Source organism: Chaetodon auriga, chromosome 12, assembly GCF_051107435.1.
Source record: "Chaetodon auriga isolate fChaAug3 chromosome 12, fChaAug3.hap1, whole genome shotgun sequence".
Lineage (NCBI taxonomy): Eukaryota > Metazoa > Chordata > Actinopteri > Chaetodontiformes > Chaetodontidae > Chaetodon > Chaetodon auriga.
In genome coordinates this window covers 12,320,105-12,341,751 of record NC_135085.1, presented here as the reverse complement: position 1 = coordinate 12,341,751, position 21,647 = coordinate 12,320,105, and the positions used below count along the sequence as shown (strand labels likewise).

The window sequence follows — 21,647 nt, the reverse complement described above, 5'->3', positions numbered from 1 at the left end:
TCAACCATATTTCACAGCAGTCTGAAAATCTGCCTTCTCCAGTGAGGTGGACCCACATGTCAGGTAGATGAAGTACACCAGAGACTGTGATGACCCAGCAGGGTGTCAGCGAGCCTGCAGTGTCCTGCCAGAAAGAGACAGAAGGACACAAATGACAGTGACACTTATACCATTCGCACTACACCGATCATATGTAACTACACCAACATAATCTGACTGGAAAATGGAAAGTGCAATCCATTACAAGAACAAGTCTGGGAAGTCTTTACAAGATCAATTAAAAAACAATCATTAATGAATCATCTTAATTGTATTTTATTGGAGGATAAGTGGTTAAAGCAGTTATAATTAGTGATGCCACTTTGCAGAATCTGAGTGCTCTGTGCCATTATGTTGCTTTAAGAGCAGGTGTTGATTTGCTTAACATTACGTTAATTGGCTCTATGATAAAACATGTAAGATTAAGATGTGTTTTTCTTATTTTTCAGCAGCCTGTTGGAGAATGGCTAATAGGATCCGAGTCATAAATTACTCGAAAGCTTAAAAAAACGATTTGAATTCATAAAAATGATAAATATGCGCACTCTGAGAAGACGCTTGAACCTCGATATCCACTACAAGAGCCGATTTTGATCAAATATTTGCTGTAACATGAAGACAAACTCACTGCTGAATGTTGACTTAAATTGTTAGTTGTCTCGATTCAACTTCAAAAAACGTTTTATTGTGAAATTTTGGACACAATCGTCTTTATTCTCCAAGTGCGAACATGAGATTATGCAGCGCGTCGGTATTCCGTGGAGACCCCCTCCGAGACCTCACCTCTTTAATCCCCATTCAAACATTGTTCAAAAAGAACATAATTCAACCAGAGTCTAATGTTCTTGTCTCCTCTCTCATCTGCTCATGTCCGCTGCTTCACCAGAGGAGGAGCGTCAGTGAGAAGTGAAAAGTTTTGGGACGCTCTAGGTGTCTTGGACGCAGCTGAAAGGAGGCATTTCCTGCCAAATAGTGAGCCCGTCTAATCGTGACTGCAGCAGCTACTTCCTGCATTGTTACAGTACTTAATGAGGATTAAGTTGAAGCTGTCATGTTGCAAGGGGCGGCCATTAGGCCTGCTGCACACGGAGAGCGCGGAGAGGCTGACCTTACCTCCGTTTGATCAGAGCTGGTCCCTCCACCTGGACAGGACCCGCTCTCTGACTCTGTCCTGCCACATTTGTAGAGTTTGTAGTTTTATTTTTTTCACATATTATTATTGTGTGGATAAACAATGAGAAAACAAAATGTTTTTAAATAGAGGAGGTGGACAAAGAAACAGGACCACCTGATGATGTTATGTAATCCAACACAGCATCACAAAGTTCAGCCTCAGAAAATCTGTTTAAAATGAAGACTATGACCCCGTCTCATGGCCTGACACTTATTACAGGCTCAGCATACTGGCGCTAGTAATCATTGCCAGGTGTTTTTTTCCACGTCTGTACACTTATTAAAAGACATCTTAAACCTTTTGTTAACCAGTATTTGCACCCATTCAACCAGAATCTGACCAGAAGGGAACTCTCTGAAAATTGTTTTCATTATTTGGGTTTCTGATATTTGACTTATTCAGCTATTTGCTTGTTATTGCTCTAAATATATCTCAACGCAAAGTTTAAAAATTCTGTTTAAGCGCAGATTGAATGTATTCAATCTTCTCTAGAATCGGGCTCATTAAATAACAGTCGTGTGCGTTTTTAGCTACACTTGCAGTGCAGCGATGTCAGTGTGAGTCAGTTGTTGCACCGCTTTGGATGGATCGCCATGAACTTCTGAGCAGTCATGGTCTTCAGAGGATGAATCCTACTGACTTTAGTGATCCCCTGTATTTTCCTCTTGCGCCACCACTGACTTACCATCTTTGCGTTTTGGGTGAAATGTCTTTAAAGGCACTGGATGGATCGCCACTCATGTTCCCCAGAGGACAGATCCTAATTTAGTGCCACTGCCAGGTTAGACTTTTCACTTATCCTTTCAGATGTCTCGCATCTTCATCACAGATTTGGCGCACACGCTTCCGTTCCCCAGAGGATGAATCCTCCTGACTTTGGTGACTTTTCTTTTAGTGCCACTGCTGATTTAACATTTTGGTTTCAGAGTGAAATGTCTTTACATGCCATGCAGTTTAGGACAGACACTTAATGTCTTTTTAAAGTCTTTAATTTTTTCATTTCAGCTTGTACCCTTCATCACAGTCATCATGCAACACTTTTAAGTTGTGCCATAAACCCCACACAATGTAAATACTGTAGGTTAATAGAGCTATTACTGACTGAGGTAACATCCGTTTGTCCCTGGGTCACCAGCAGCACTGACAATATTTACAGAAAGATCCACCGGTCCTCATAAAGGCCAGTGTTTGTGAGGATTTGTTTAATTTTTGCTTTGGGCAGGGTGATTATGAGAAGATGGCCCCTTGGCGCAGATTTGATTGCATTTGTGCGAGTCAATCTGTAGCCTCAGGAGACGGAGCGGTAGGATGAGAGGATGGAAACAATCAGACCTGATGACGCAGCATCATCGAGAGAGAGCTTTTTTTGTCATTTAAAGAACAGCAGGGAAGCGCTGACAAAGCACTCAAACACCCTAACCCCCCACCTGTTAGAGAATAGCAGCCCCTGCCCACCTCAGTCTTTATGGACAAGTGCTTCTCTTAGATCACAGTATTTCAAACACATACAGTATGGTTGTGTGTGTAAGTGCTTTTATAGGGGTGTTTGTGGATGACAGAGAGACAGATGAGTTCAGTTCACAGGGATGCTTTGAAGGTCTCGTCATGAAAGCGACAGCCAGCTGGATCCTTTACAGAAGCAATATTGCAACTTCTGATGTAGTAACCCTGCTGTGTGCACTAGACTCGCACGTATGGATCTGACTGTAACTGAAACTCTGGTTGACTGGTTGTTAATACGACCCTCCTCTCAATCCCTACTGTAAAGTGAGATGTAAACAGTGCATGTTGTTAGGACCCTATTCTGAGCTGCAGGGTCGATGATGCAGAGTGGCAATACTGAATCAGGCGTCAACTGAGGGCGAATGCAGGAGTGGGACTTTGTTTGTGAGTTAACGTTGGAATTATGGTGTTTGGGTTGATGTTTTAGATTTTTATGTGGGGTCAGGGAGTCAATAGTGCTGCTAGTGTAGGTCCTTAGGAGACATGAGGTAATTATATGATGCTGAGGTTGGGATAAGGATCCCGATGTGATGCTGATGCAGGTCCCTGTTGAGAGCCTAGAGGTAAACATGAAGCTGAGGTTGCTGGTGTGAGACCAAAGTTTGACTTTAGAGGATAATGGGGTTGCCAGACTTTATATGTAGGGAGAAAAAAAGCACTACACTGCATATTTATATAACACAGTGATACACAACACAAAGATATATGAACAAATGTTGTGTAGTTACTGGACTTCCTGTCATGGCATGATTGATCTATTAGGGGGCACCGGGGGGAAAAACTTGCTGTTGGACCCTTATTAACTCCCCACCTCCCACCCACCTCAGTGTACACACTGTGTTACCTCAAAGTTTCCATCCAGTGCAAAGCACACAGCAGACATGGCCTCAAGTTTAATGTGCGTTTATCATTGGTGGTACTTTCATTAAACACAACTTTATTCAGGAATATGTGCATCATAAACACAACATAATCTACAATGATTTGATAATTTGAATGATTTTAAAACTGGATTTACACACAGGGCTCCTCTGCAAGACAGCATGACAACACTATGGAACAATAAGAAACCCACATTGGCAGATTTTTACCTGAGTGGTGCAATTTCCCTAACAAATCTGCAGTTAATTACATGACCAAAAAACAATTAGCATGCAGTAAACCAGGGACTTCTGAGGGTCTCCTTGGGGCTGTTGAATGGATTACCACCTCTGCCCGGTTGGAAAGCCACTCTTGCTTCCTGGCATGCTCTTGCCCACTGTTTACCCTGTAAATTGTTATTGTTCCATATGTTGCATTTCTCTTTGTTATTGTGTGTTTTGTGTTTTTGGTCAAACCAGATTCAGCATGCGTATCATACAGGCTATAAAGTGACTTTGAAGCCTGACCTGAGGTTGCTGGTTTAGATCTGTATCCTCTGTTTGGAGGTAAGTGAGATGATGGTGAGTGGTTTGGAGGACATGTGATGCTATCAATTATTACAGTTCCTGGCTGGCACGTGTGTGTGTATGTGTGTGTGTATGTGTGTGTAAATGAGTGAGAGTGTGTTGCAAGGGGACCTCTGTGCTTGCTGGTACAGTCATGGGTCGACCCGAGGAGCCCGAGGCCCCTGACGTAGCCGTCTTGCTTTGGCCCTTGGTGGTCAGTGGCTTACATGATGTGATCCGGTCGCCCTGGTATGCCGAGGTGCGCATGCCCACTAAGAGGACGCAGCGGCTCCATGTGTGTTGAGGCGCATTATTTGGCAACAGACGCGGCAGTGGGGAGGGCCGAAAAAAGAGGATATCCCCTGGATTTCTAAAAAGCAACGATTTATCGAGGTTAACTGCAGATTATACACTCCTTGGCCGACCATCGGAGAAGAACGGGCAACAAAGCGACCGAGTAAGTTGACTGAGGTGAAACCGAAGTTTTTTAGCAGGCGGAGTGGATCGAGGGGAGCCTTTTATTCGGAGTCGTCGAGAGGAGCCAGGTTTTCCTCCACCTATCTGTGACGATAAAGAAGCTGATGGGCTGTTGAAAAGTAACACTTCTCCGCAGAGCCAAAGGTTGAGCGCCGGGGAGGAGAGAGGGGGGGCTCGCTCGGCCGAAAAATATTTTATTTTACGTTTCTTCTCGCGTGCCAGCCTGTAAACGCGACCCCCGGACTTGATTATGTGCGGTAGAAGTCGTTAAATGAGGTAAGGATTATAACGTTTCATCGCCAGCGGCTCTTCGGCGGCACGCTCAGTCCGCGGGCCGGTCGGTGAAATTCACGAGTTCCGACTCGGTTTTTCCTCGGGAGGGGACAGCCAGGTAAACAGTCCCGGTGAGCCCCGCACAGCCTCACTCTCAGGGCACAGGGATGAAAGTTTGTGCCCCTCTTTTTGAGCCGCTGCTCGTCCCGCATCGGGGTTGCAGCCAGGTCAGCGATTCGGGCTCGGTTCTGGTCCTGTGGGTCACGATGGTGAGCGGCTGCCCGGCTGGAGGACTTTTACTACTTTGACGTGAAGTGTCCGGCGGCCGTCGGCGGTCAGCGGTGAAGTGTTCGTATCCGAAGCTAAAGTGGCTTCGTGTTTTTGTTTGTGCGATGTTAGCTAATGTTAGCTCGCTAACTAATAACACGCTCACCTCCTCTGAGGCGGTGTCAATAATGAAAAAGCCGGCTAGTTGCACATGTAGTGTGGGCTGGGTTTAGTTTTTAAAGGGCTGACTTTGGTTTGGGTGGTGTACTGGGTGGTGTAACGTTAATGGTGGACGTCGCTGCCCGCTTTCAGCCCCTTGGCACCAGTGTCGGTTCTGCTATCTGGTAGCTAATCTTCCTACTTCTCTCTGTGACAACCGTAGTCTTCCTCCTCTTAAAGCTGAACACACACATACACACACTCTGACACACACCGCACACACTCCCTCTCTTGTCTCTTCCTCTCACCCAGACACGCACGCACACGTGCGCGCGCACACGCAGGCACGCACACATTTCCAGAGGTGTATGAGTTTGCAGCGCTTCGGGACAAGGACTCTGCCGTCAAACCAGTTTTCTATCGTCTGTTCATGTGGATGCGTTTAGATGGTTTTAAAACCTTTTTAATGTTTAACGATTAGCTCTGAAGGAAACCGGTTTTGCTTATGGGAGACAAAACCACATGCAGCATTTCACAGCAGTTATGAAGGCACTGCTGTTACCTTTATTTGTCATAGTTAAGACTTTTAAAGCTTAATTGCACTTTTGATGAAATGCCGGTTTTGATTGTGATTTACTGAGGTCTTATGACATAATGGCCCTTCTGTTAACACAGACTTAAATCAAGTGCTTTCTCAGTAACAATAGTAATCTGCAGCTTTGAATTTAAGCGTGGTCACAGTCAGTGACTAGAGGAGTAGATGTGAGTTGTTACATGAATGAGTTATTGTGTTGGATAACGTTACTGAATGCATGATGTCAGAGATTATTGTTTTTGTGGCAGCAGCTCACGATTATTTTCAGAATCGCTTCACCTGCTGATTGTTTTTCTCGATCCATCCTTTGGTGTGTAAAATCTTAGCAAAGTGTGATTGAGAGGTGTCCTCTTATATATTAATTACATATTAAGTTCAGTCATAGAGGAGTGTGGCTTGTGATGCTTGAGCCAGGGATTTTTTGCTTGAAATATTACTAAAACAATTGATTATCTAAATGGTTGCTGATCAATTTTTGGCCTGCTGAGTAACTCTTGCAGCTCTGCGTTGTGTCACGTATGTTTAAGATCTTTATCAGCAGTCATTGCCTAATCAGGACCCGTGCAGGACAAAGATACTGAAAGTCAAGCAGTGCGCATGCCGTGTCGACCGGGGATGGTGCGGCGCTAAACTGATCTGCTATTTGGAGACTTTATTGCCTCTTTGTGGAGCTCTGGAATGAACACTCAGTTGTTTGTGTGAACAAAGGCTTTGTAGTGTGTTATTTGCATGTTAACAATCTGTTGCATTGTTTATGGACCGTCACTGTGAACAAAATCCAGGTTGCCTTTAGTGAAGGGGTTGTCTAACGCTGGTTGAAAGAGTGGGGAGGGCTTTGCTTTGACACCGGCACTCCTGACCCACCTGTTATGACAGACAAAGATGAAGTTGTGCATCCACAGTATGATGCACCGTTCACCCCAGAGTGGCTGTATCCATACTGTTAAAACGACAAGACTTGTGTGAGTCAGAAAGTTTTGTTGTTTTCCAGAAAGCACCGTTCCAGTGATCACACACAAGACTGATCCAGAGCACTTGTGTAATCAGCCACTGTTCTGGAAAGGGTCATCTGCTGGCCACATTTTAAGCTGCTGCACATGACTGCAGGGGTCACAGGGCAGCTGTTTAGTCAAGCCTCCGTGACTTCATCAAATATATAGGCGGCAATTTGCTCTCTGATTGCCTTTGTCTGCCTGTTTTGTGTAGAGAGTGGTGTTAGCTGCTGCACAAATAAAGCGCTGGCTTGTTAAGAGCTGAAGTTATTTAATGGAGCAAGCCGCTGACCCACATAGGTTTGCTTTGGCTATTACCAGCCCCAAAGCTAAACTGTTCAATTAAACCAGCTCAGATTGAATTCTTTTATTGTGATCAGCCCATGAAGGTTTTGTTTGTAGCTGCTGCTTGGAGAGCCGTCGATGCTATCACTTGTTTTCCTGACAGATGTACCCACATAATTGATAAGAATATTTTGCTGCTGCAGCAGTTTTACAAGGCAGTGCGGCTGCATGGCTGCACAGTGTTCTGAAAGCCTGTGCAGTGTAGAAATATGTCTTCTCAGGTTAAAGGTCTGTCAGTGGGTAAATAAAATGCCTAACACATATGTGCAGACAGACATCAATGATGGTTGAGAGCGAGTCTGCCAGCCTGAGTGACGGCGGATTGGGTGACTGATGGGTGGCATGATCCACGAGCGATAAGATAAATAAGAACCTCGGGGCAGAAAACAAGACAGGTGTAGATAAAAGTGGAGAATCTGGCGAGCGATGCCCTGATAGTGGTAGCAACTTGATACCAGTTTAAGCACGTGTATGCTGTGTCGCCAAGGGTCAAATACCTGCACAGAGCAATGTGATATGGTAGTGATCACTGTGATTGTAATTATACAGCAAATGTTAATGTGAGGCTTGAGTTTAATTAGAGAAACAGTTGTTGAAACGCCCGTCAGGACTGCTGTTGGTTAAGAAACCTTACATGTAAATAAGAGCCATATTAACTCTAATTAGTCGTTAATCTTAGTGATGAGATGACAAAAGGAGTTGTTACAGAACCGGCCGTGTGGTCATTTCATCAGTGCAGTCACATTAATGAGCACACACACACACTCACACACAAGAGCTGCATGATTATTGCAAAAATGATGTAATGTAAATAACGCAACTGTGATTATGATTTAGGAAGATTGTCTGTGCACTTTGGACACCAGCATGAACCTTGCTTCACTGCAAAGCAGCAGTACAAAAAAACCCCACACCATTCAAAATACCATATTTTCATTTCTGACGTGTTACTCTGGGCTGTAACTGCTGTTTTTTCTAAAACATCTTGAAGCCGTGTGACACCCAGATACTGTTTCACTTTGTCATCATTAAATTACCAGATTACCAAATTAATTACAGTTTTTATAAAAACCATTTGTAAAGAGACACTATAGGGTGGCGGGCCGGATGGATGGTGTGTCATGAACATAATATGAAAATATATGTGACAGTTTGTATGTTAACGGCTGCACATATTAATATGCAGTGAGTCTGTCATGCACTTAATGTGATAATTAACATCCTTTTTAACAGTTCAAACTGTAAAGAAAATTCATCTCGTGACACAAGTGTACCGCCTATGTCCCTTGTACAGAGATATCACCCACTGCTACAAAGGAGGATCCAATAGCATGCTGGGAAATGTGTATAGATCATAGAAAAGGTGGAGAAACAGTGTGTTTTTCCCCCTTCAAGAAGGATTTGGTCCAAAGTACAATGATACTTTTTTTAGTGCTGATGGGGAAAATGTATTAAAAGAGTGACAACCGAGGACATTTCACCATGGCTACCAACACACACCATACAATGATGTCTTTACAGTGTCGTTAAACACTGTTTGAGGATTTCCATCTCATTTGAATATTTATCAGGATACTATTGCGTCGCGAGATAATTCAGGCGTACCATGACACTTTTCTAAGCACACATGCCGACAGCGGACAGATTGAGACGGACAGTGGCGCTCTTTAACATGTGAGCGCCAGTTTACGTGTGTGTGTGTGCGTGTGTGTGTGAGAGAACTTCATGTGCAGAGTATGAATTTCATTGTCAGGTGTGTCAGTGTAAGTTGCCTTCAAGGGTTTTGGTTGCATGTGATGTGGAGTTCTTGGGGGGGGGGGGGGTGATCTGCCATATATGTGTGTGTGTGTGTGTGTGTGTGTGTGTGTGTGTGTGTGTGTGTGTGTGTGTGGCGTGGTGGGGGGGGGGTGGAATTGTGTGTAACCTGACATGGAGATGAAATGTGAGACCTGTCAACCATTCAGATCCCTGTTATAAAGATAGGGTCAGTATCCGTGTAAGGTTGGGTGATTGGGGGTGGCATCGTTCCCTGTGTCTAACTTCCTCCCCAGCATCATTTCACAGCTATATGCATCAGAACTGATAATGCCATCGCAGCACCCCCCCCCCCCACTCCTCAGCACACACACGTGCACTCACACACTGTATAATGGTCGTCACTGTGGAAGCCCAGCGTCTGCTCCAGCACCTGAAGGGTTAAAACGAGCTTCAGCTTCTCTCTCAGTCACACACTCACACTCACACACACACACACACACACACACACACACACACACACACACACACACACACACTAGCCGACCGGTTTAAACCGGTTCTCAGGAAAAGTGCTTTGTGTGTCCCACTGAATCCTGGGAAGGGTCATGTCATGTGTGTCTCAGTGATGTCAGAGTATTAAAAAAAACATAACTTAGTCAGCTCTCTGGTATCAGATGATTTCTGTGCGTCCTGCATTGTGACGGTGTGTGTGTGGCATGTAGGTACATCATGGATACACTGAGTGAGCTTTATGCTCGCCGCACACACCGTTTCTGAGAACAGGAAGAGGAGGGGGTAGGAGTGTGTACAGTGTGTGTCAGTGAGAAGTGGAAGGCTGTAAGGGTTAATTGTAGTCCTTTTCCTCCCCAAAAAAACCATAGCTTCCTGTCGTGCGTCGCTGGGCAGACTCAGGGCCTCAGCAGACTTAGCAGGACCGGGTCTCGACTCTGTAACATACGTGCGTGAGCATGATTCAGGACACAGCGGTGCAGTGTTTCTTCTTTGTGGTCGTCCAGTAAATAGCGACAGTCTGAGTGTACGACTGCGAATGTCACTTTCTGTTTGAGATCCTTTGAACTTTGAGCGCAGGTCGTCTCCTGTAGCGTGCCACATGTTTGCTTTTTACACGTTTGATAGTGGCCGAAGTCATTTCAGTGAGGGCCTGTACATGCACTGTAGTGTCCTGGTTTTGACTCCAGCCCTGCTTTTCATCTTATTCTGGGTTTGAAGTTTACACTGAACACGTGAAACCTGCTCATTCACGTCCCTGTATACATGGCCAGAACAGCATCCAGGCCTCTGGATGCACACGTGTGTCTTAACCCTTCGATATCTGAACCCCTCCGTGTCATTTCTAACAGAGTGACCTCAGCAGATACACTCAGTTTGGGTTCTGCTACATTTTCTGCTTTGCTTGATGTAACCACTCCATCTAATCACCAGTAACTGAAAATCAGTCACAATACACTTGGCATTACAGGAGTCATACTTTCCCTTTATTTCAGCATATTCATATCATCATTTACCATCATGTTTTTTTGTTTTTCTGATTAGCTACTAGGTAACAGGAGTTGATGATCCACCTGCATACAATGCAGAGCATGAGCAGGAACCTGGTTAAGGTGTTTACATGCCACAGTATCCTGGTTTCTATCGGAGTACCCAGCTAGGGACGAGGGTTTATCTGCGTTTGTCAAACGGTGTGATGTTTTACATTACAAAAACCTCATAACTGAGCTGGTAGTGTGCCTTTAAACACACTCCACATAGTATTGGCCAGTCACTTTCTTCCATGTGCGTGTTTAAGGCTCACGCTAAAAAAGAAGTCGTTCGTCAGAAGCTGAAAGTGTGTGCGCCTGATCCACGGCCACGCTCGAAGGCCGTGCGAAAAGCCAGACATCACAGGGAGCGACGAGATGCGATAAAGGTCCGAACAGGGGGATAACACGCACACGCTTTCAGACAGTCTCTCAGTTCAGTTGCACTTGGCTGTACATAAGAAATAGCCAGAAATAGAAATACCCTGCTTACACCTGTCCAAATGCTGCTTGAAGCGTCTGTGCTTTCCAGAGTCACTTCCAGAAAGTTACCAAAAAGTGCTGGACTCAGTCGTTCCAGCTTTGACGCTGAAAAGGTGTGTGTGTGTCTGTTGAAGCATACTGTCCCCTTAACTTACGTATGAAGGCATTACTTAGCCTATCAGACTGTATTAATAACTTTACAGGCTTGATAACCGAACCTCTTTATCAAAAGTAAGACTGAGAAAACACACTTCTGTTGTTACAGGAAGCTAAAGGCACGGTGTCTGTTTATGCACTGATATGGAAAATGCATCAGAGGCTTGTACAGAACTGTGCGATAAGCCATGATGAAAACCATGACGGTAAACACGTATTGACCCATGTGGTCCCCCGTCTCCCTGTGTCTCGTCCCTCATCGCTGACCCGGCCTGACTGAGGCGCTCGGAGCAGCCACCGTAGCCTGCTGTGTGTCTGTACGTACCATGCGCTGGTGCACATCTGTGAGTGCGCGCAAGTGCATGTAACCTCTCAGCTGCCTGACAGGCCGAGCCGCCGGATCTCTCTCACTCCGCTACTGCTGGCATGTCAGCATCTGGTGGAATTGAATTTGTCGTGTAGCGGGATATCAGACGGTAATGGATCTGGTGCTCGTCGGTGCCCGACTCCAGGAAAGGAAAGAAAGGTTATACACGAGCTGGAGTCTTTGAAATTGATTTTTTTTAAAAATCAGACAAATGACTGAAACGCTTTGATTCATGTGTCTTTGTTAGTATTTTAAGTGAAATCAAGCAGCAGTTAATCTTGATTAGAGTGCTGTCATGTTCCTCCAGCTGTTTGTCGTCTCACTGCAGCATTTTTTCTTGTGACCCCTCTTTCAGAAGACCTTGTTTTTGCAGTAAAATGATCCTCAGATTCTTTTTTTTTTTTTTTTTTTCCACTGAACATTGAGTTCTCGCTGAGCACTCCATCTTTTTTTTTTCACTTTCCCCCTCTTTTGGTTTTTGGTTTAGACTGAAATTTGGATAATTGGACGTTTCAGTCAACACGTGGGTCACATGACCTTTCTAATCCAACATGTTTTGTCTGGGGGCCATTTTAGTCACCATGTGTCCCCTACAGCTGATTCAAGGTCAGTTTTGTCTGCTTACGTTATGAACGATGGGGGCACAATCACAGCCACGCTCTAAGTGAAACGGCTACCTTAATCCAGATCCAAACGGCTGCAATTTTGAATTAAGACACATTTATTCACTGACAGTCATTAATTGTGGACACACTGCTGGAACCTCATTGGCTTGGAGAGCTAATGATGTAATTTAGCTGTGTGGCTCTGGTCAGGTCTGACAATCCATTTGTAAAATCACTTGTTTCTAGATGACTGATAAGTGATATTTGAGCTGCATTCATCTCCTTCTCTCCTCAGATGTTTAATCTACGCTCTGGGCTTAGACAAATATAATGTAACAGCCTGCAGGGTTTAAGGTTGAAACTGCTTTCGTGACACTTCCACTGTTTTTAGCTGCTCCTCTACCTCCACTTCACTTCACTTTAAATGGGAGTTTTCCTGTAAACTTAAGTTATTTTTAAACAGCATGTGCTTCCTCCTGAAAGGATCGCAGCATCGCAGCAAACGGGGACCCGCTCACAGAGCTAATAACAGCCCCGTAGAGCTGTTAGAGCTCTAAGACCACACTGGGAACCTTGAACTGCTTTCAGTGCTCTAACTTCAATGACGTTTCGGCGCCTTTGAAGTGTTTGAACTTAATTGCAGCTCCCATACAAAATTTCACCTGAAAACAATTCAGGTTTTAACAGGTTTTAATGTGTTCGCAGGTTCACATCTGTGTGCCAAGTTTAGCTTCCTCAACTGGGATTTCAGATGTTTCGCCTCTTGCATAACACCTGACGCTGACAGAACTGTCTCTAGCGCTTCAACTTCAGCTAAACTTTCTGTCATTGCCTCCACTTCAACTGCTTTTAGAGCTCACTCGTCGACTCACATTTCATCTACTTTCAGCAGTTAACGTGAAGAGATTTTAAACGGTTGACACTGTTCACACCCTGTTTTTTTTGTCGTCATTTTTGCCAACTTTAGTTTGCAGTAGATGCGTGGATGTTGTAATGAAACGCGACATGACTCTGTTAACGGCTTAATTAATGAGTTTCTGCATCTTGTGGGATTTGACCTGTAACTTTGATCCTCTCTGAAGTAATACGGTTATTTCTTTGATCATCTGCAGGGGATGTCTGAGGAGGCTGTTCGCCAGACGCGCAGCCAGAAGAGGGCGCTGGAGAGGGACGCTCCTCCCCAGTCTACAGAACCCTCCACTGCTGATAATGAAATCAAAAAGCCTAAATTGGACTCGTCTGAACACACAGCACAGGCACAAACTATAGCTACACCCGACCCTGTACCGGCAGAGGATGGTCAGAGCCAGACGGGGGATGGGTCAGAGGACGGGAAAGATCAGGAGGAGGAGCAGAGCCGGGTGCCCTTACCTTTAGTGTCACCTTTGGCCTCTCGGCCGGCGAAGGATGATCAGGCGAAGACCCAGAGACAAAACACGGTTGAATCCAGCTCAGACAATCGGACTGACTTCAATGACAGAGCCAGCAAGGTGAGGACAGAGCCAGCTGTGGATACGAGGAGCCGGGTCCGGCTGACAGACCCGAAGGCGTCCAGTGGCATGCTGGATACAGGCGAGGTGAAGGCCACCATTAAAGTGGAGGTTCAGACGGGAGAGCAGCCGGTGGACATGAGCACCTCCAGAGGGTGAGAGACAGTTTATAGTAAACTCTTTTCAGTGCTGACAGCCGCATGAAGAAGCTGTCAAAAAGCAGGAAACGTCATTGACACAGAAGTTATCTGGCTCCTCTGAAAGACCGCAGGCTTCTTGTTTGGAAATAACTCACTTAGGAGAGTGCGAAAAAAAGGATAAATGACACTTTATTTGAATCTGAAAAGACAAAAAATGTTTAAAGTTACTTTTATGATCCCGATGTTCTTCGCACTTACTGTGTAGGGAAGATGAGGGTGGGGTGGGAGTGGGGGGGGGGGTGCTGTCCTTAGAGGTGAACTTTATCTTTTAGTCTACCTCCATTTTCCCCCCACTCACCACCTGAACCCTAAAAACTCCCCTCACACAAAATGAAGCCGTGTGTCACAAACCGGTTCCAGCCGGTTGTTGCCATGGTTTCCACAGTGGAAGGAACGGTGACGGGAGGGGGGAAGGGTGGGAGGAAAAGTGAGTGTGTCACGTGATGATGACTTTGAGGTCATGTGACTTCTTTGGAAGAGTAGTGATTAATCCACAGGAAGTGATGATGGCGCTAAGCCCTGAGGAGAGACTAACACACACACACACACACACACACACACACACACACACGGGGAGGACGTCTAGGAGAGACAGGCCTCACAATGTCATGCGTTGACTTTAACGACTTCTTATGCTTTATAGAAATACATAATCTGTGCAATCACAAGGCTGCGGTCTCATGGTCTTTAGTCTTTTAATGCCACTCGTCAGAGAATTTAGGTCATCTGCTCTCACATACAGCCTGCAGTTGAATAGTTGCTTTGCTGGAGAAGCGACTATATGTGTACTAATCATGTGATTTGTGTAGACAGAAGTGAGGATTGGTCCAAAGCGCCTCCAAGATTCCCACACGCTTTAGTTTCCTTAGCATGTTTTGAATGACGTATGCAGCCCAATACAGGTCAACCCCAAATGGCTCAGACGCCTATTGTGATCTGCCACAATATCCTGTTTGAGCAGGAAATGTGTGCTCTCGAACAGCCGTTGCATTGTGACTTAAAGACCTTTACTGGAGCTTTAAGCTCCACCTTGCCCCTCCTTGGCATTCACATGCCGAGGTGGTGCGTGGAGAATCTGTGTCTGGACTTGTTAGATTGTAGTGAAGCCCAAGGTCATAAATTGCAATTGTGATGGAGGAGCGGATCTCCACGAACACAGACAGTACCAAAGAGACGTCTCAGCTGTCTCGAACACGAGCATCCACTCATGTTTGAGACATAGTTATAGTTTAAACCCAGAAACATTTCAATTCTAGCAGAGATCCCAGTGTTTTTCCTGAATTTTGGGGGAAACGTGTAAAATGAAGCACAGGTCATATAGAACCTTAAATCTATTTCAGAAGAAATAAAATGTCTTTTGTTTCACTGTCAACGTCCCTGTGCTGCTTAGGTCCAGCAGTATAAAAAGGGAGAAGCGCCCCCCGTCCCCTGAAGATGACGATGTCATCATCCTGTCTGACAATGACTCCCCCAGTCCACCGATGAATGGCTTGAACCACTTTAAGGAGCTGGACACAGACCTGCTCATGGTGAGACACAGCTGTGTGAAGAGTTCACTTTGACGAGAACTGTGAATGTAGTTTTAGTCTTTGTTTACTGGAAGTTGTAGCCTGTTTCTCATGCACCGGAAAGAGGCTTTGTCTTCCGTAAAGCGAGGGGTGTAAGTGATGTTGTGATCTGTCGAGTACAGAAGAGCAGCCCAGCGGAGAGGGAGCGCATCATTAAGCAGCTGAAGGAGGAGCTGCGGCTGGAGGAGGCCAAGTTGGTGCTGCTGAAGAAACTTCGACAGAGCCAGATACAGAGGGACACCCTGCAGAAGGTGAACACTCATTAAACACATCATCACAGGGCCGCTCACAGAGTCAAACGGCCACAACGCACTTCAAGCATTGTGCTCGTTGCTTCATGTCTTTCTCCATTTCTCTCTCAGCCCTCAAGTATAGCCGGCTCCTCTGCGCCTCCTCCTCTAATCCGGGGAACAATTACAAGCAGTAAAGGCTCTCAGCAGGTTAATGCAACACCGTCACACATGCACCCGGGCAGCATATCAGCGCGGCAGCACCCTCACGCCGCCGTTCATCCTGTTTCTGCTGGTGTTTTTCTCTGAGCAGATTTTGACGGGCAGGAGTTCAGGCACGGTCATCCCTCCGCCGCTGGTGAGAGGAGGGCAGCAGGTGTCGTCCAAACATGGCTCCCACGTCATAATGCCGCCTCTGGTCAGAGGGGCACAGGTGAGAGTCATGGGGAAATGTTAACAAAGATACTAGCACGCTAAGATATTAAAATGCTATTTTTCTATATTTAAATGTTGCCTTTGTCAGGGAGATGATGAGCCTGAGCTGCAGCATTTTACTACTGTTTTTCACTCTCCGAGACCCGGTGCAGGGAAATAATTACACTTCAACTTAGGACTTATGATCTCTCTTTGCGCCTTTCTCTCTTTGTGTGTGTCCTTTGCCTTGGTGCTTTTGATGTCCCTCCCTTGTCCTCCACTACTTTCGTCCGTGATGTCCCTCTGTGTCATCCCTCTCATTGTCCTGGTTAGCCCATCTCTGTATCTCCACAGCAGATCCAGGCTCTCCGCCAGCAGCAGCAGCAGCAGCAGATGGCTGCCTCTGGAAGCTCAGGACCTCCTCCTCTGCTGTTGGGCCCCAGGACCTCAATCCCTGCAGTCCAGGGCCAGAGAGGCATGGTCCAGCCAGGCCTCATCAGAGTTGGCAGTAGTGCTAACACGCTGGTTAGTATCTCACAGGTGCTTTCAAGTACAAAAGATAATGAAATAACAGAGACAAAGAGAGAGAGAATATGCATAAATGTGTTTTCAAGTAGAGGTATTTTCAAATGTAATTAGTTTCCACAATCGAGGCTACATCATGACACAAAAGGGAAACTTCTGGCTCTTTCGCCTTTGCATCACTGTTGGAATTGAAGACAGCGGGACGCTCCAGGGTTCATAATATTGTTGAAAATATTGTTGCACTGGAGGGGTGCAGATACACTAAAAGAACAGGGTGCGCTTAAAGAGGAACAACAAACACTTTGTTCAACTAACACCTGGTTCAGTCAGAGAGCCGAAGTTGTCTGTCGCCGTTTTCTCAAGCTAGCCTCAGTTTGACTAACATCTGTTAGCATTTTCACATGGAGGGTTCCTGCATACAGAGACGCTGTACAGTAACTCCACCTCAGCAGGCAGACAGCTGCCATTGCACAAACAATGCCTCAAATATTCTCAGATATGTTATTTTTCACTTTAGTGAACTAAGCTACCAGTTACTCTACATTAAGTGAAGCTTCACTGCACTGAAGCCATCACAAGAGAAGTGGAGCAAGCCCAGCTACAGCAACATGGAGGAAGTAGTTTACTGTATCGAAGGTTTTGTTTTTTAACTGTACATTGAACCAACTTCATTCCATGTCAGTGCCGTCTCAGTGATGAATGGAACTGTCAGTCAAACAGATACACAGGCAAAAAGTGTTACCTTCAATTGCTTATTAAACAATAAGCTGTGCTGTTTGACCGCACTGCACCAAAACCAATATGGCAACAAAAACACACAAAGCAACATGTGCACCATGTAATAGGAAAAGCAGGTTTCCAGAGGGTGTGTATGTTCACTTGTGTTTGCCTGCTCAGTTTAGACTTGGGTACACTTGCAGGAGAGAGTGTTGACTGAAAATTTAACAACTCACCTCAAACCACTTTGGAAAAAGAGTAAAAATCTCCATGCTGCTGACAAACGTAGTTAAACTAGTAATGTTGTTACTTAAAGCGTCACCACTGCCCAGCACTGACAACCACCACACTGCACTTGTGTAGCAGTTTTAATTCTAGTCCAGAAGTGGCTTTATCTAATATTTACACTTTTTTTAAGTTCAGAGAAGCCTTGATTAGGTCTCCAACCATCTGTCAGTGTGCTTGCAATTAATTAACAGCCATTTGGTAGCTCTTGTATTGTTCGAACGAGTCAAAGATCTTGACCTGTGTGTGTTCTTCCTTTCTTTGCTTGATTTCAAAGGGCTCGCCGTCCAGTTTGAAGGGCTCTTCCTCAGGAAGCGGTGGCATGTCTGTGGTTAGCGTGAATGACTCTCCAGCCAGCCGCCAAGCTGCAGCTAAACTCGCCCTGCGGAAACAGCTGGAGAAGACCCTCCTGGAGATTCCCCCACCCAAGCCCCCAGCCCCAGAGTTTAACTTCCTGCCCTCTGCAGCCAATAATGAGTTTATCTACCTGGTGGGACTGGAAGAAGTGGTACAGAATCTGCTGGATACCATCCACAGAGGTGTGCAGGCTTTCTGTTTTTATGGCTTTCATTTACATGTTGTAGAAATCAGTTTATCTGCATTAATGTTTCAAGTAAAAATACCAAACATTCTCTAGTTTCAGCTTCTTAATTATGAGCTTTTGCTGCTTTTCTACTAGTGTTAGTAATTTAAATACCTGTCTGCCTGTGTCTGTTTCTAATTACTTCTTTGAAACCAAACGAGCGCTGCTGTCCGTTTTCAATCAGTCCATCTGAGTTTCCCTTCTCTCTCCATCCAGGAAAGACAGGTTTAGCACTGTCCAAGACCATTGTCAAAGAGCCCTTCATCTGCACCCAGTGCAACACTGACTTCACCTGCCGCTGGAGGCAGGACAAGACAAAAGGCGAGGCAGTCCTCTGTGAACAATGCATGTCCTCCAATCAGAAAAAGGCTTTGAAAGCTGAGCATACCAATAGGCTGAAAGGTGCATTTGTCAAAGCACTGCAGCAAGAGCAGGAAATAGAGCAGCGTATTTTCCAGCAGACGTCGTCGCCCATCTCCCACAGTAGCTCCTCATCCTCGTCGTTGAAAGCAGAGCAGCTGGTGTCTCAGCAGCTGAAGCAGGCCCAGGCCAGAGCGTCCTCCCTCCAGCACCACCACCACCACCAGGCCAGCCGAGGAGCCAATGTTCTTCATCATCACTCTATCAAGCAGGTTGGAATTGGTTTTTGTTTTAAAGAGAAACACTTGTGCGACACTCACAACTGCAACTCAAAGCCGCCCTGTTATGTGTCCCCTCAGAGCTCCCAGGGCCAGCATTCCCATGGTGTCTCATCCTTGGGGGTGAGGGGCGTCCACCACTCCTTCTCCTCCTCCTCCCAGCTGCAGAGTGCAGTGGCGGCCGCAGCTTTGGTCAGCCGGCCAGGTAAGCACGCCCATATTTCCCACCACTCTGTCCAGAGTTCAAAGGTGAGCAGCAGTGGAATCGGCGGCGGCAGGATTATCAGCGGAGGTAGTGCCTCAGCCACTGCATGGAAGAAGCAGAGCAACAGCAACACAGGTAGACTCACATATGATATGTGATACCGGCCCAACTCTGGCGCCTGACATCTGCTCTCTTTCAAATTCCTGTCTGGTCCAAAAGCAATCCTTAAACATCCTAGTGCCATCCTTTTTCTGGGAAACTCACACAGAAATTGAAATCTAATTAAATCTTCACACACTAGAGAAAAATAACACACAGTTAAGAAACACGCAGGAGGAAATGTTTTCGGACAAGGCAATCCCACTCTCCAGTTCTCTCCCTGCCAGTGACCTCAATCTTCCTACCTTACTCCCTGTGTTTGGTGGTTCATCATTTTTTCCTCGGTGTCACTACTGAACCTTAGAGTAGCCATTTTTCCTCTATGTGTGTCTTTGTGCTGTGGGGACACGGGTGGCTGTATTTTCAGATGCTGTATCAAATCATACTGCTTTATTTCCTCTTATTCGACTCAAAAAACATTAAACCGACAGCACGCAGCTCGATGCACTCCTGACTCGCTGCTCTATTGCACGTTCACAGGTGTCACTATGGCCTACGTGAACCCCAGCCTGACGGGTCACAAGACGTCCGCCACCGTCGACGCTCGTCAGAGGGAGTACCTGCTGGACATGATCCCCTCTCGCTCATCGATCTCGCAGACTGCAAACACATGGAAATAATTTAAACTGTACTCTACTATTCATTGTTCGTTTTTGTCCAAATTCCTCAGCTCCAGTAATATGGTCAACAGCAACCCCCGGAGGACTGTTAGCAAATACAATCTCCTAAAGTGAAGAAACGTTCCTTTCTTACCTTTGTATGATTGTTGTTTTAGTTTTCTTATTTTCTGATGTTTATTTTGAGATTCACTGTTCTTTGGTAATTGTGCAAAAACCATTTTGGTTTGACTGGGAAAAAGAAAAACAAATACTTGAAGGGCTTTCCCCCGGGTACTTGTGTCCTCCAGACTGTGTGGTTAAATGATAGTATGGTAATGTGTCTGCATTGAGTACTTTGATGAAAATGAGCAGTCTGCTCTGGGCTTCGAAGCCCTTTCTGCCATGATGTGGGTCAAACTGACCTTTTGACACTTGAATGGTTGTAGTCATCCCCAAGGGTTCACGTTCAACAAAATCCACATTTATTCGAAGCAAAAACAGAAAAATTGAGTTGTAAAAAATGTCAGTACATCACCCTTGTAGGTTAAGGTTTGAATTTATTTTGTATTTACAGTAAGTTATTTTTTTTTGACTGATGTTAAAAATCACTCAGTATATTGTGGTTTCCACAAATGAAGAGTTTATTTTAGCTTTTTTTTTTTTTTTTTTTTTTTCCTGTTTATCGGCATGCCTGCCCTTAACCCTTCTGTTTGTTTTGCACCTTAGCTTAAAAAGCATGGTGTCGTTGCTTAATTCATCTGTAATTACCATCTGTATTTTCCTTATTTTATATCATTGTCAACGTTGTAAGATTGTTTCGAGTGTTATGTCATCGCTGAGAAAATACAAACTCTGAAGAAGCTGAATTTGCCACATTGGAGCCAGAGATCCTCGCCGATTTATTCAGCCATAATCCCTGCGATATGCGGCGTATGTTCAGCCCTGAATCAGTTCTTGAAGGGAACATCTCCCAGCTACCAAGACCCTGGAATGCACAAGACCACGTTTATCTCGTACCCTCACCATATTGCATAATTTCTCTGCTTCCCAATCTTAACTGCATTGTACAAACTTATGTTCAAATTTATTTGGTTTACTTTTTTCCTAGCTCCTAAATAAATAATAAAAAATATACATTTTAAACACGTGTTTTCTTTTTTCTTTTTTTTTTTTTACCAGAGAAATGATCAGAGAGGTTTTTCAATCAGTGTCCTCTCAAAGCTCCCCCAGTGTTGAAGTCCAAAATGACAGAGACTGAAAGAAATGACATAGTCTCAGTAAGCATCTTCTACTTTATGCTTTTCTCGACTGCATTTCATTCAGAGGAAACTACTGTGCTTTTTACTCTATATTCTCATACAAAACATGATCAGCTACTGAAATATGATGTTACAGATTTAACTGCCGAACAGTTCTGCTAACATGTCTATGCATCAATAATAATAATCTAATAGTATAAAACACAATCATACAACTGATGGGCACTTTGCTGCGTAATGAGTCGTTAGTAGACCTTTGCTTCTGCACAACACTTATGTACTGTTACTTAGGATTTGGATGCAGAACTTGTTCTGTGGTACTGCAACATTCATTTGAAAGTAAAGATCTTAATACTTATACTACCACTGCTTAGATGAGAAGCATTGAGGTAATCTAGCCCAAAAGACATTTCTGCTTGTATGTTCTTAATGCGGTTCTTAAAAAATGTAATGGTCTACACTGCATTGCCTCAAAACAATAATACTAATTTGACTGAAAGAAAGCAAAATAAAGTGTTGCTCAGTATGATAAAGTGCTCTTCTCAAGCAAGTTTCAATCTTCTACAGGAACATTGTAATACTGGATTCATTTATTTATGAAGGGAAACTGGCTGGTG

At 44.9% G+C, this 21,647-nt stretch overlaps 1 protein-coding gene across 6 annotated transcripts; it reads left to right on the top strand.

Moving 5' to 3' along the window:
- The first annotated feature begins 4,414 nt into the window (after positions 1-4,414).
- On the top strand, positions 4,415-20,914 carry LOC143329471 (transcriptional repressor p66-alpha-like). Of its 6 annotated transcripts, none has more exons than XM_076745376.1 (11): positions 4,415-4,600; positions 13,271-13,803; positions 15,239-15,377; positions 15,539-15,667; positions 15,779-15,856; positions 15,960-16,079; positions 16,415-16,585; positions 17,865-18,126; positions 18,387-18,802; positions 18,890-19,013; positions 19,653-20,914. In XM_076745376.1, the coding sequence occupies exons 2-11, from the start codon at positions 13,274-13,276 to the stop codon at positions 19,790-19,792; spliced, it is 2,109 nt and encodes a 702-aa protein (XP_076601491.1). In that variant the 5' UTR covers positions 4,415-4,600; positions 13,271-13,273; the 3' UTR covers positions 19,793-20,914. The 6 variants fall into 6 exon arrangements, with proteins under 6 accessions (XP_076601491.1, XP_076601492.1, XP_076601489.1 ...); XM_076745377.1 differs by having other exon boundaries at positions 4,473-4,600; positions 16,394-16,585; positions 18,890-19,148; XM_076745374.1 differs by having other exon boundaries at positions 4,475-4,600; positions 16,418-16,585; positions 18,890-19,148.
- Positions 20,915-21,647: the final 733 nt, after the last annotated feature.

Bases quoted from the DNA above. Each gene is read 5' to 3' on its own strand.
- LOC143329471 (XM_076745377.1), top strand. From the start codon at position 13,274: ATGTCTGAGGAGGCTGTTCGCCAGACGCGCAGCCAGAAGAGGGCGCTG. The intron at 15,668-15,778 runs GTGAACACTCAT...TTTCTCTCTCAG, and splicing joins AGAGGGACACCCTGCAGAAG to CCCTCAAGTATAGCCGGCTC. The intron at 18,127-18,386 runs GTGTGCAGGCTT...CTCTCCATCCAG, and splicing joins GCTGGATACCATCCACAGAG to GAAAGACAGGTTTAGCACTG.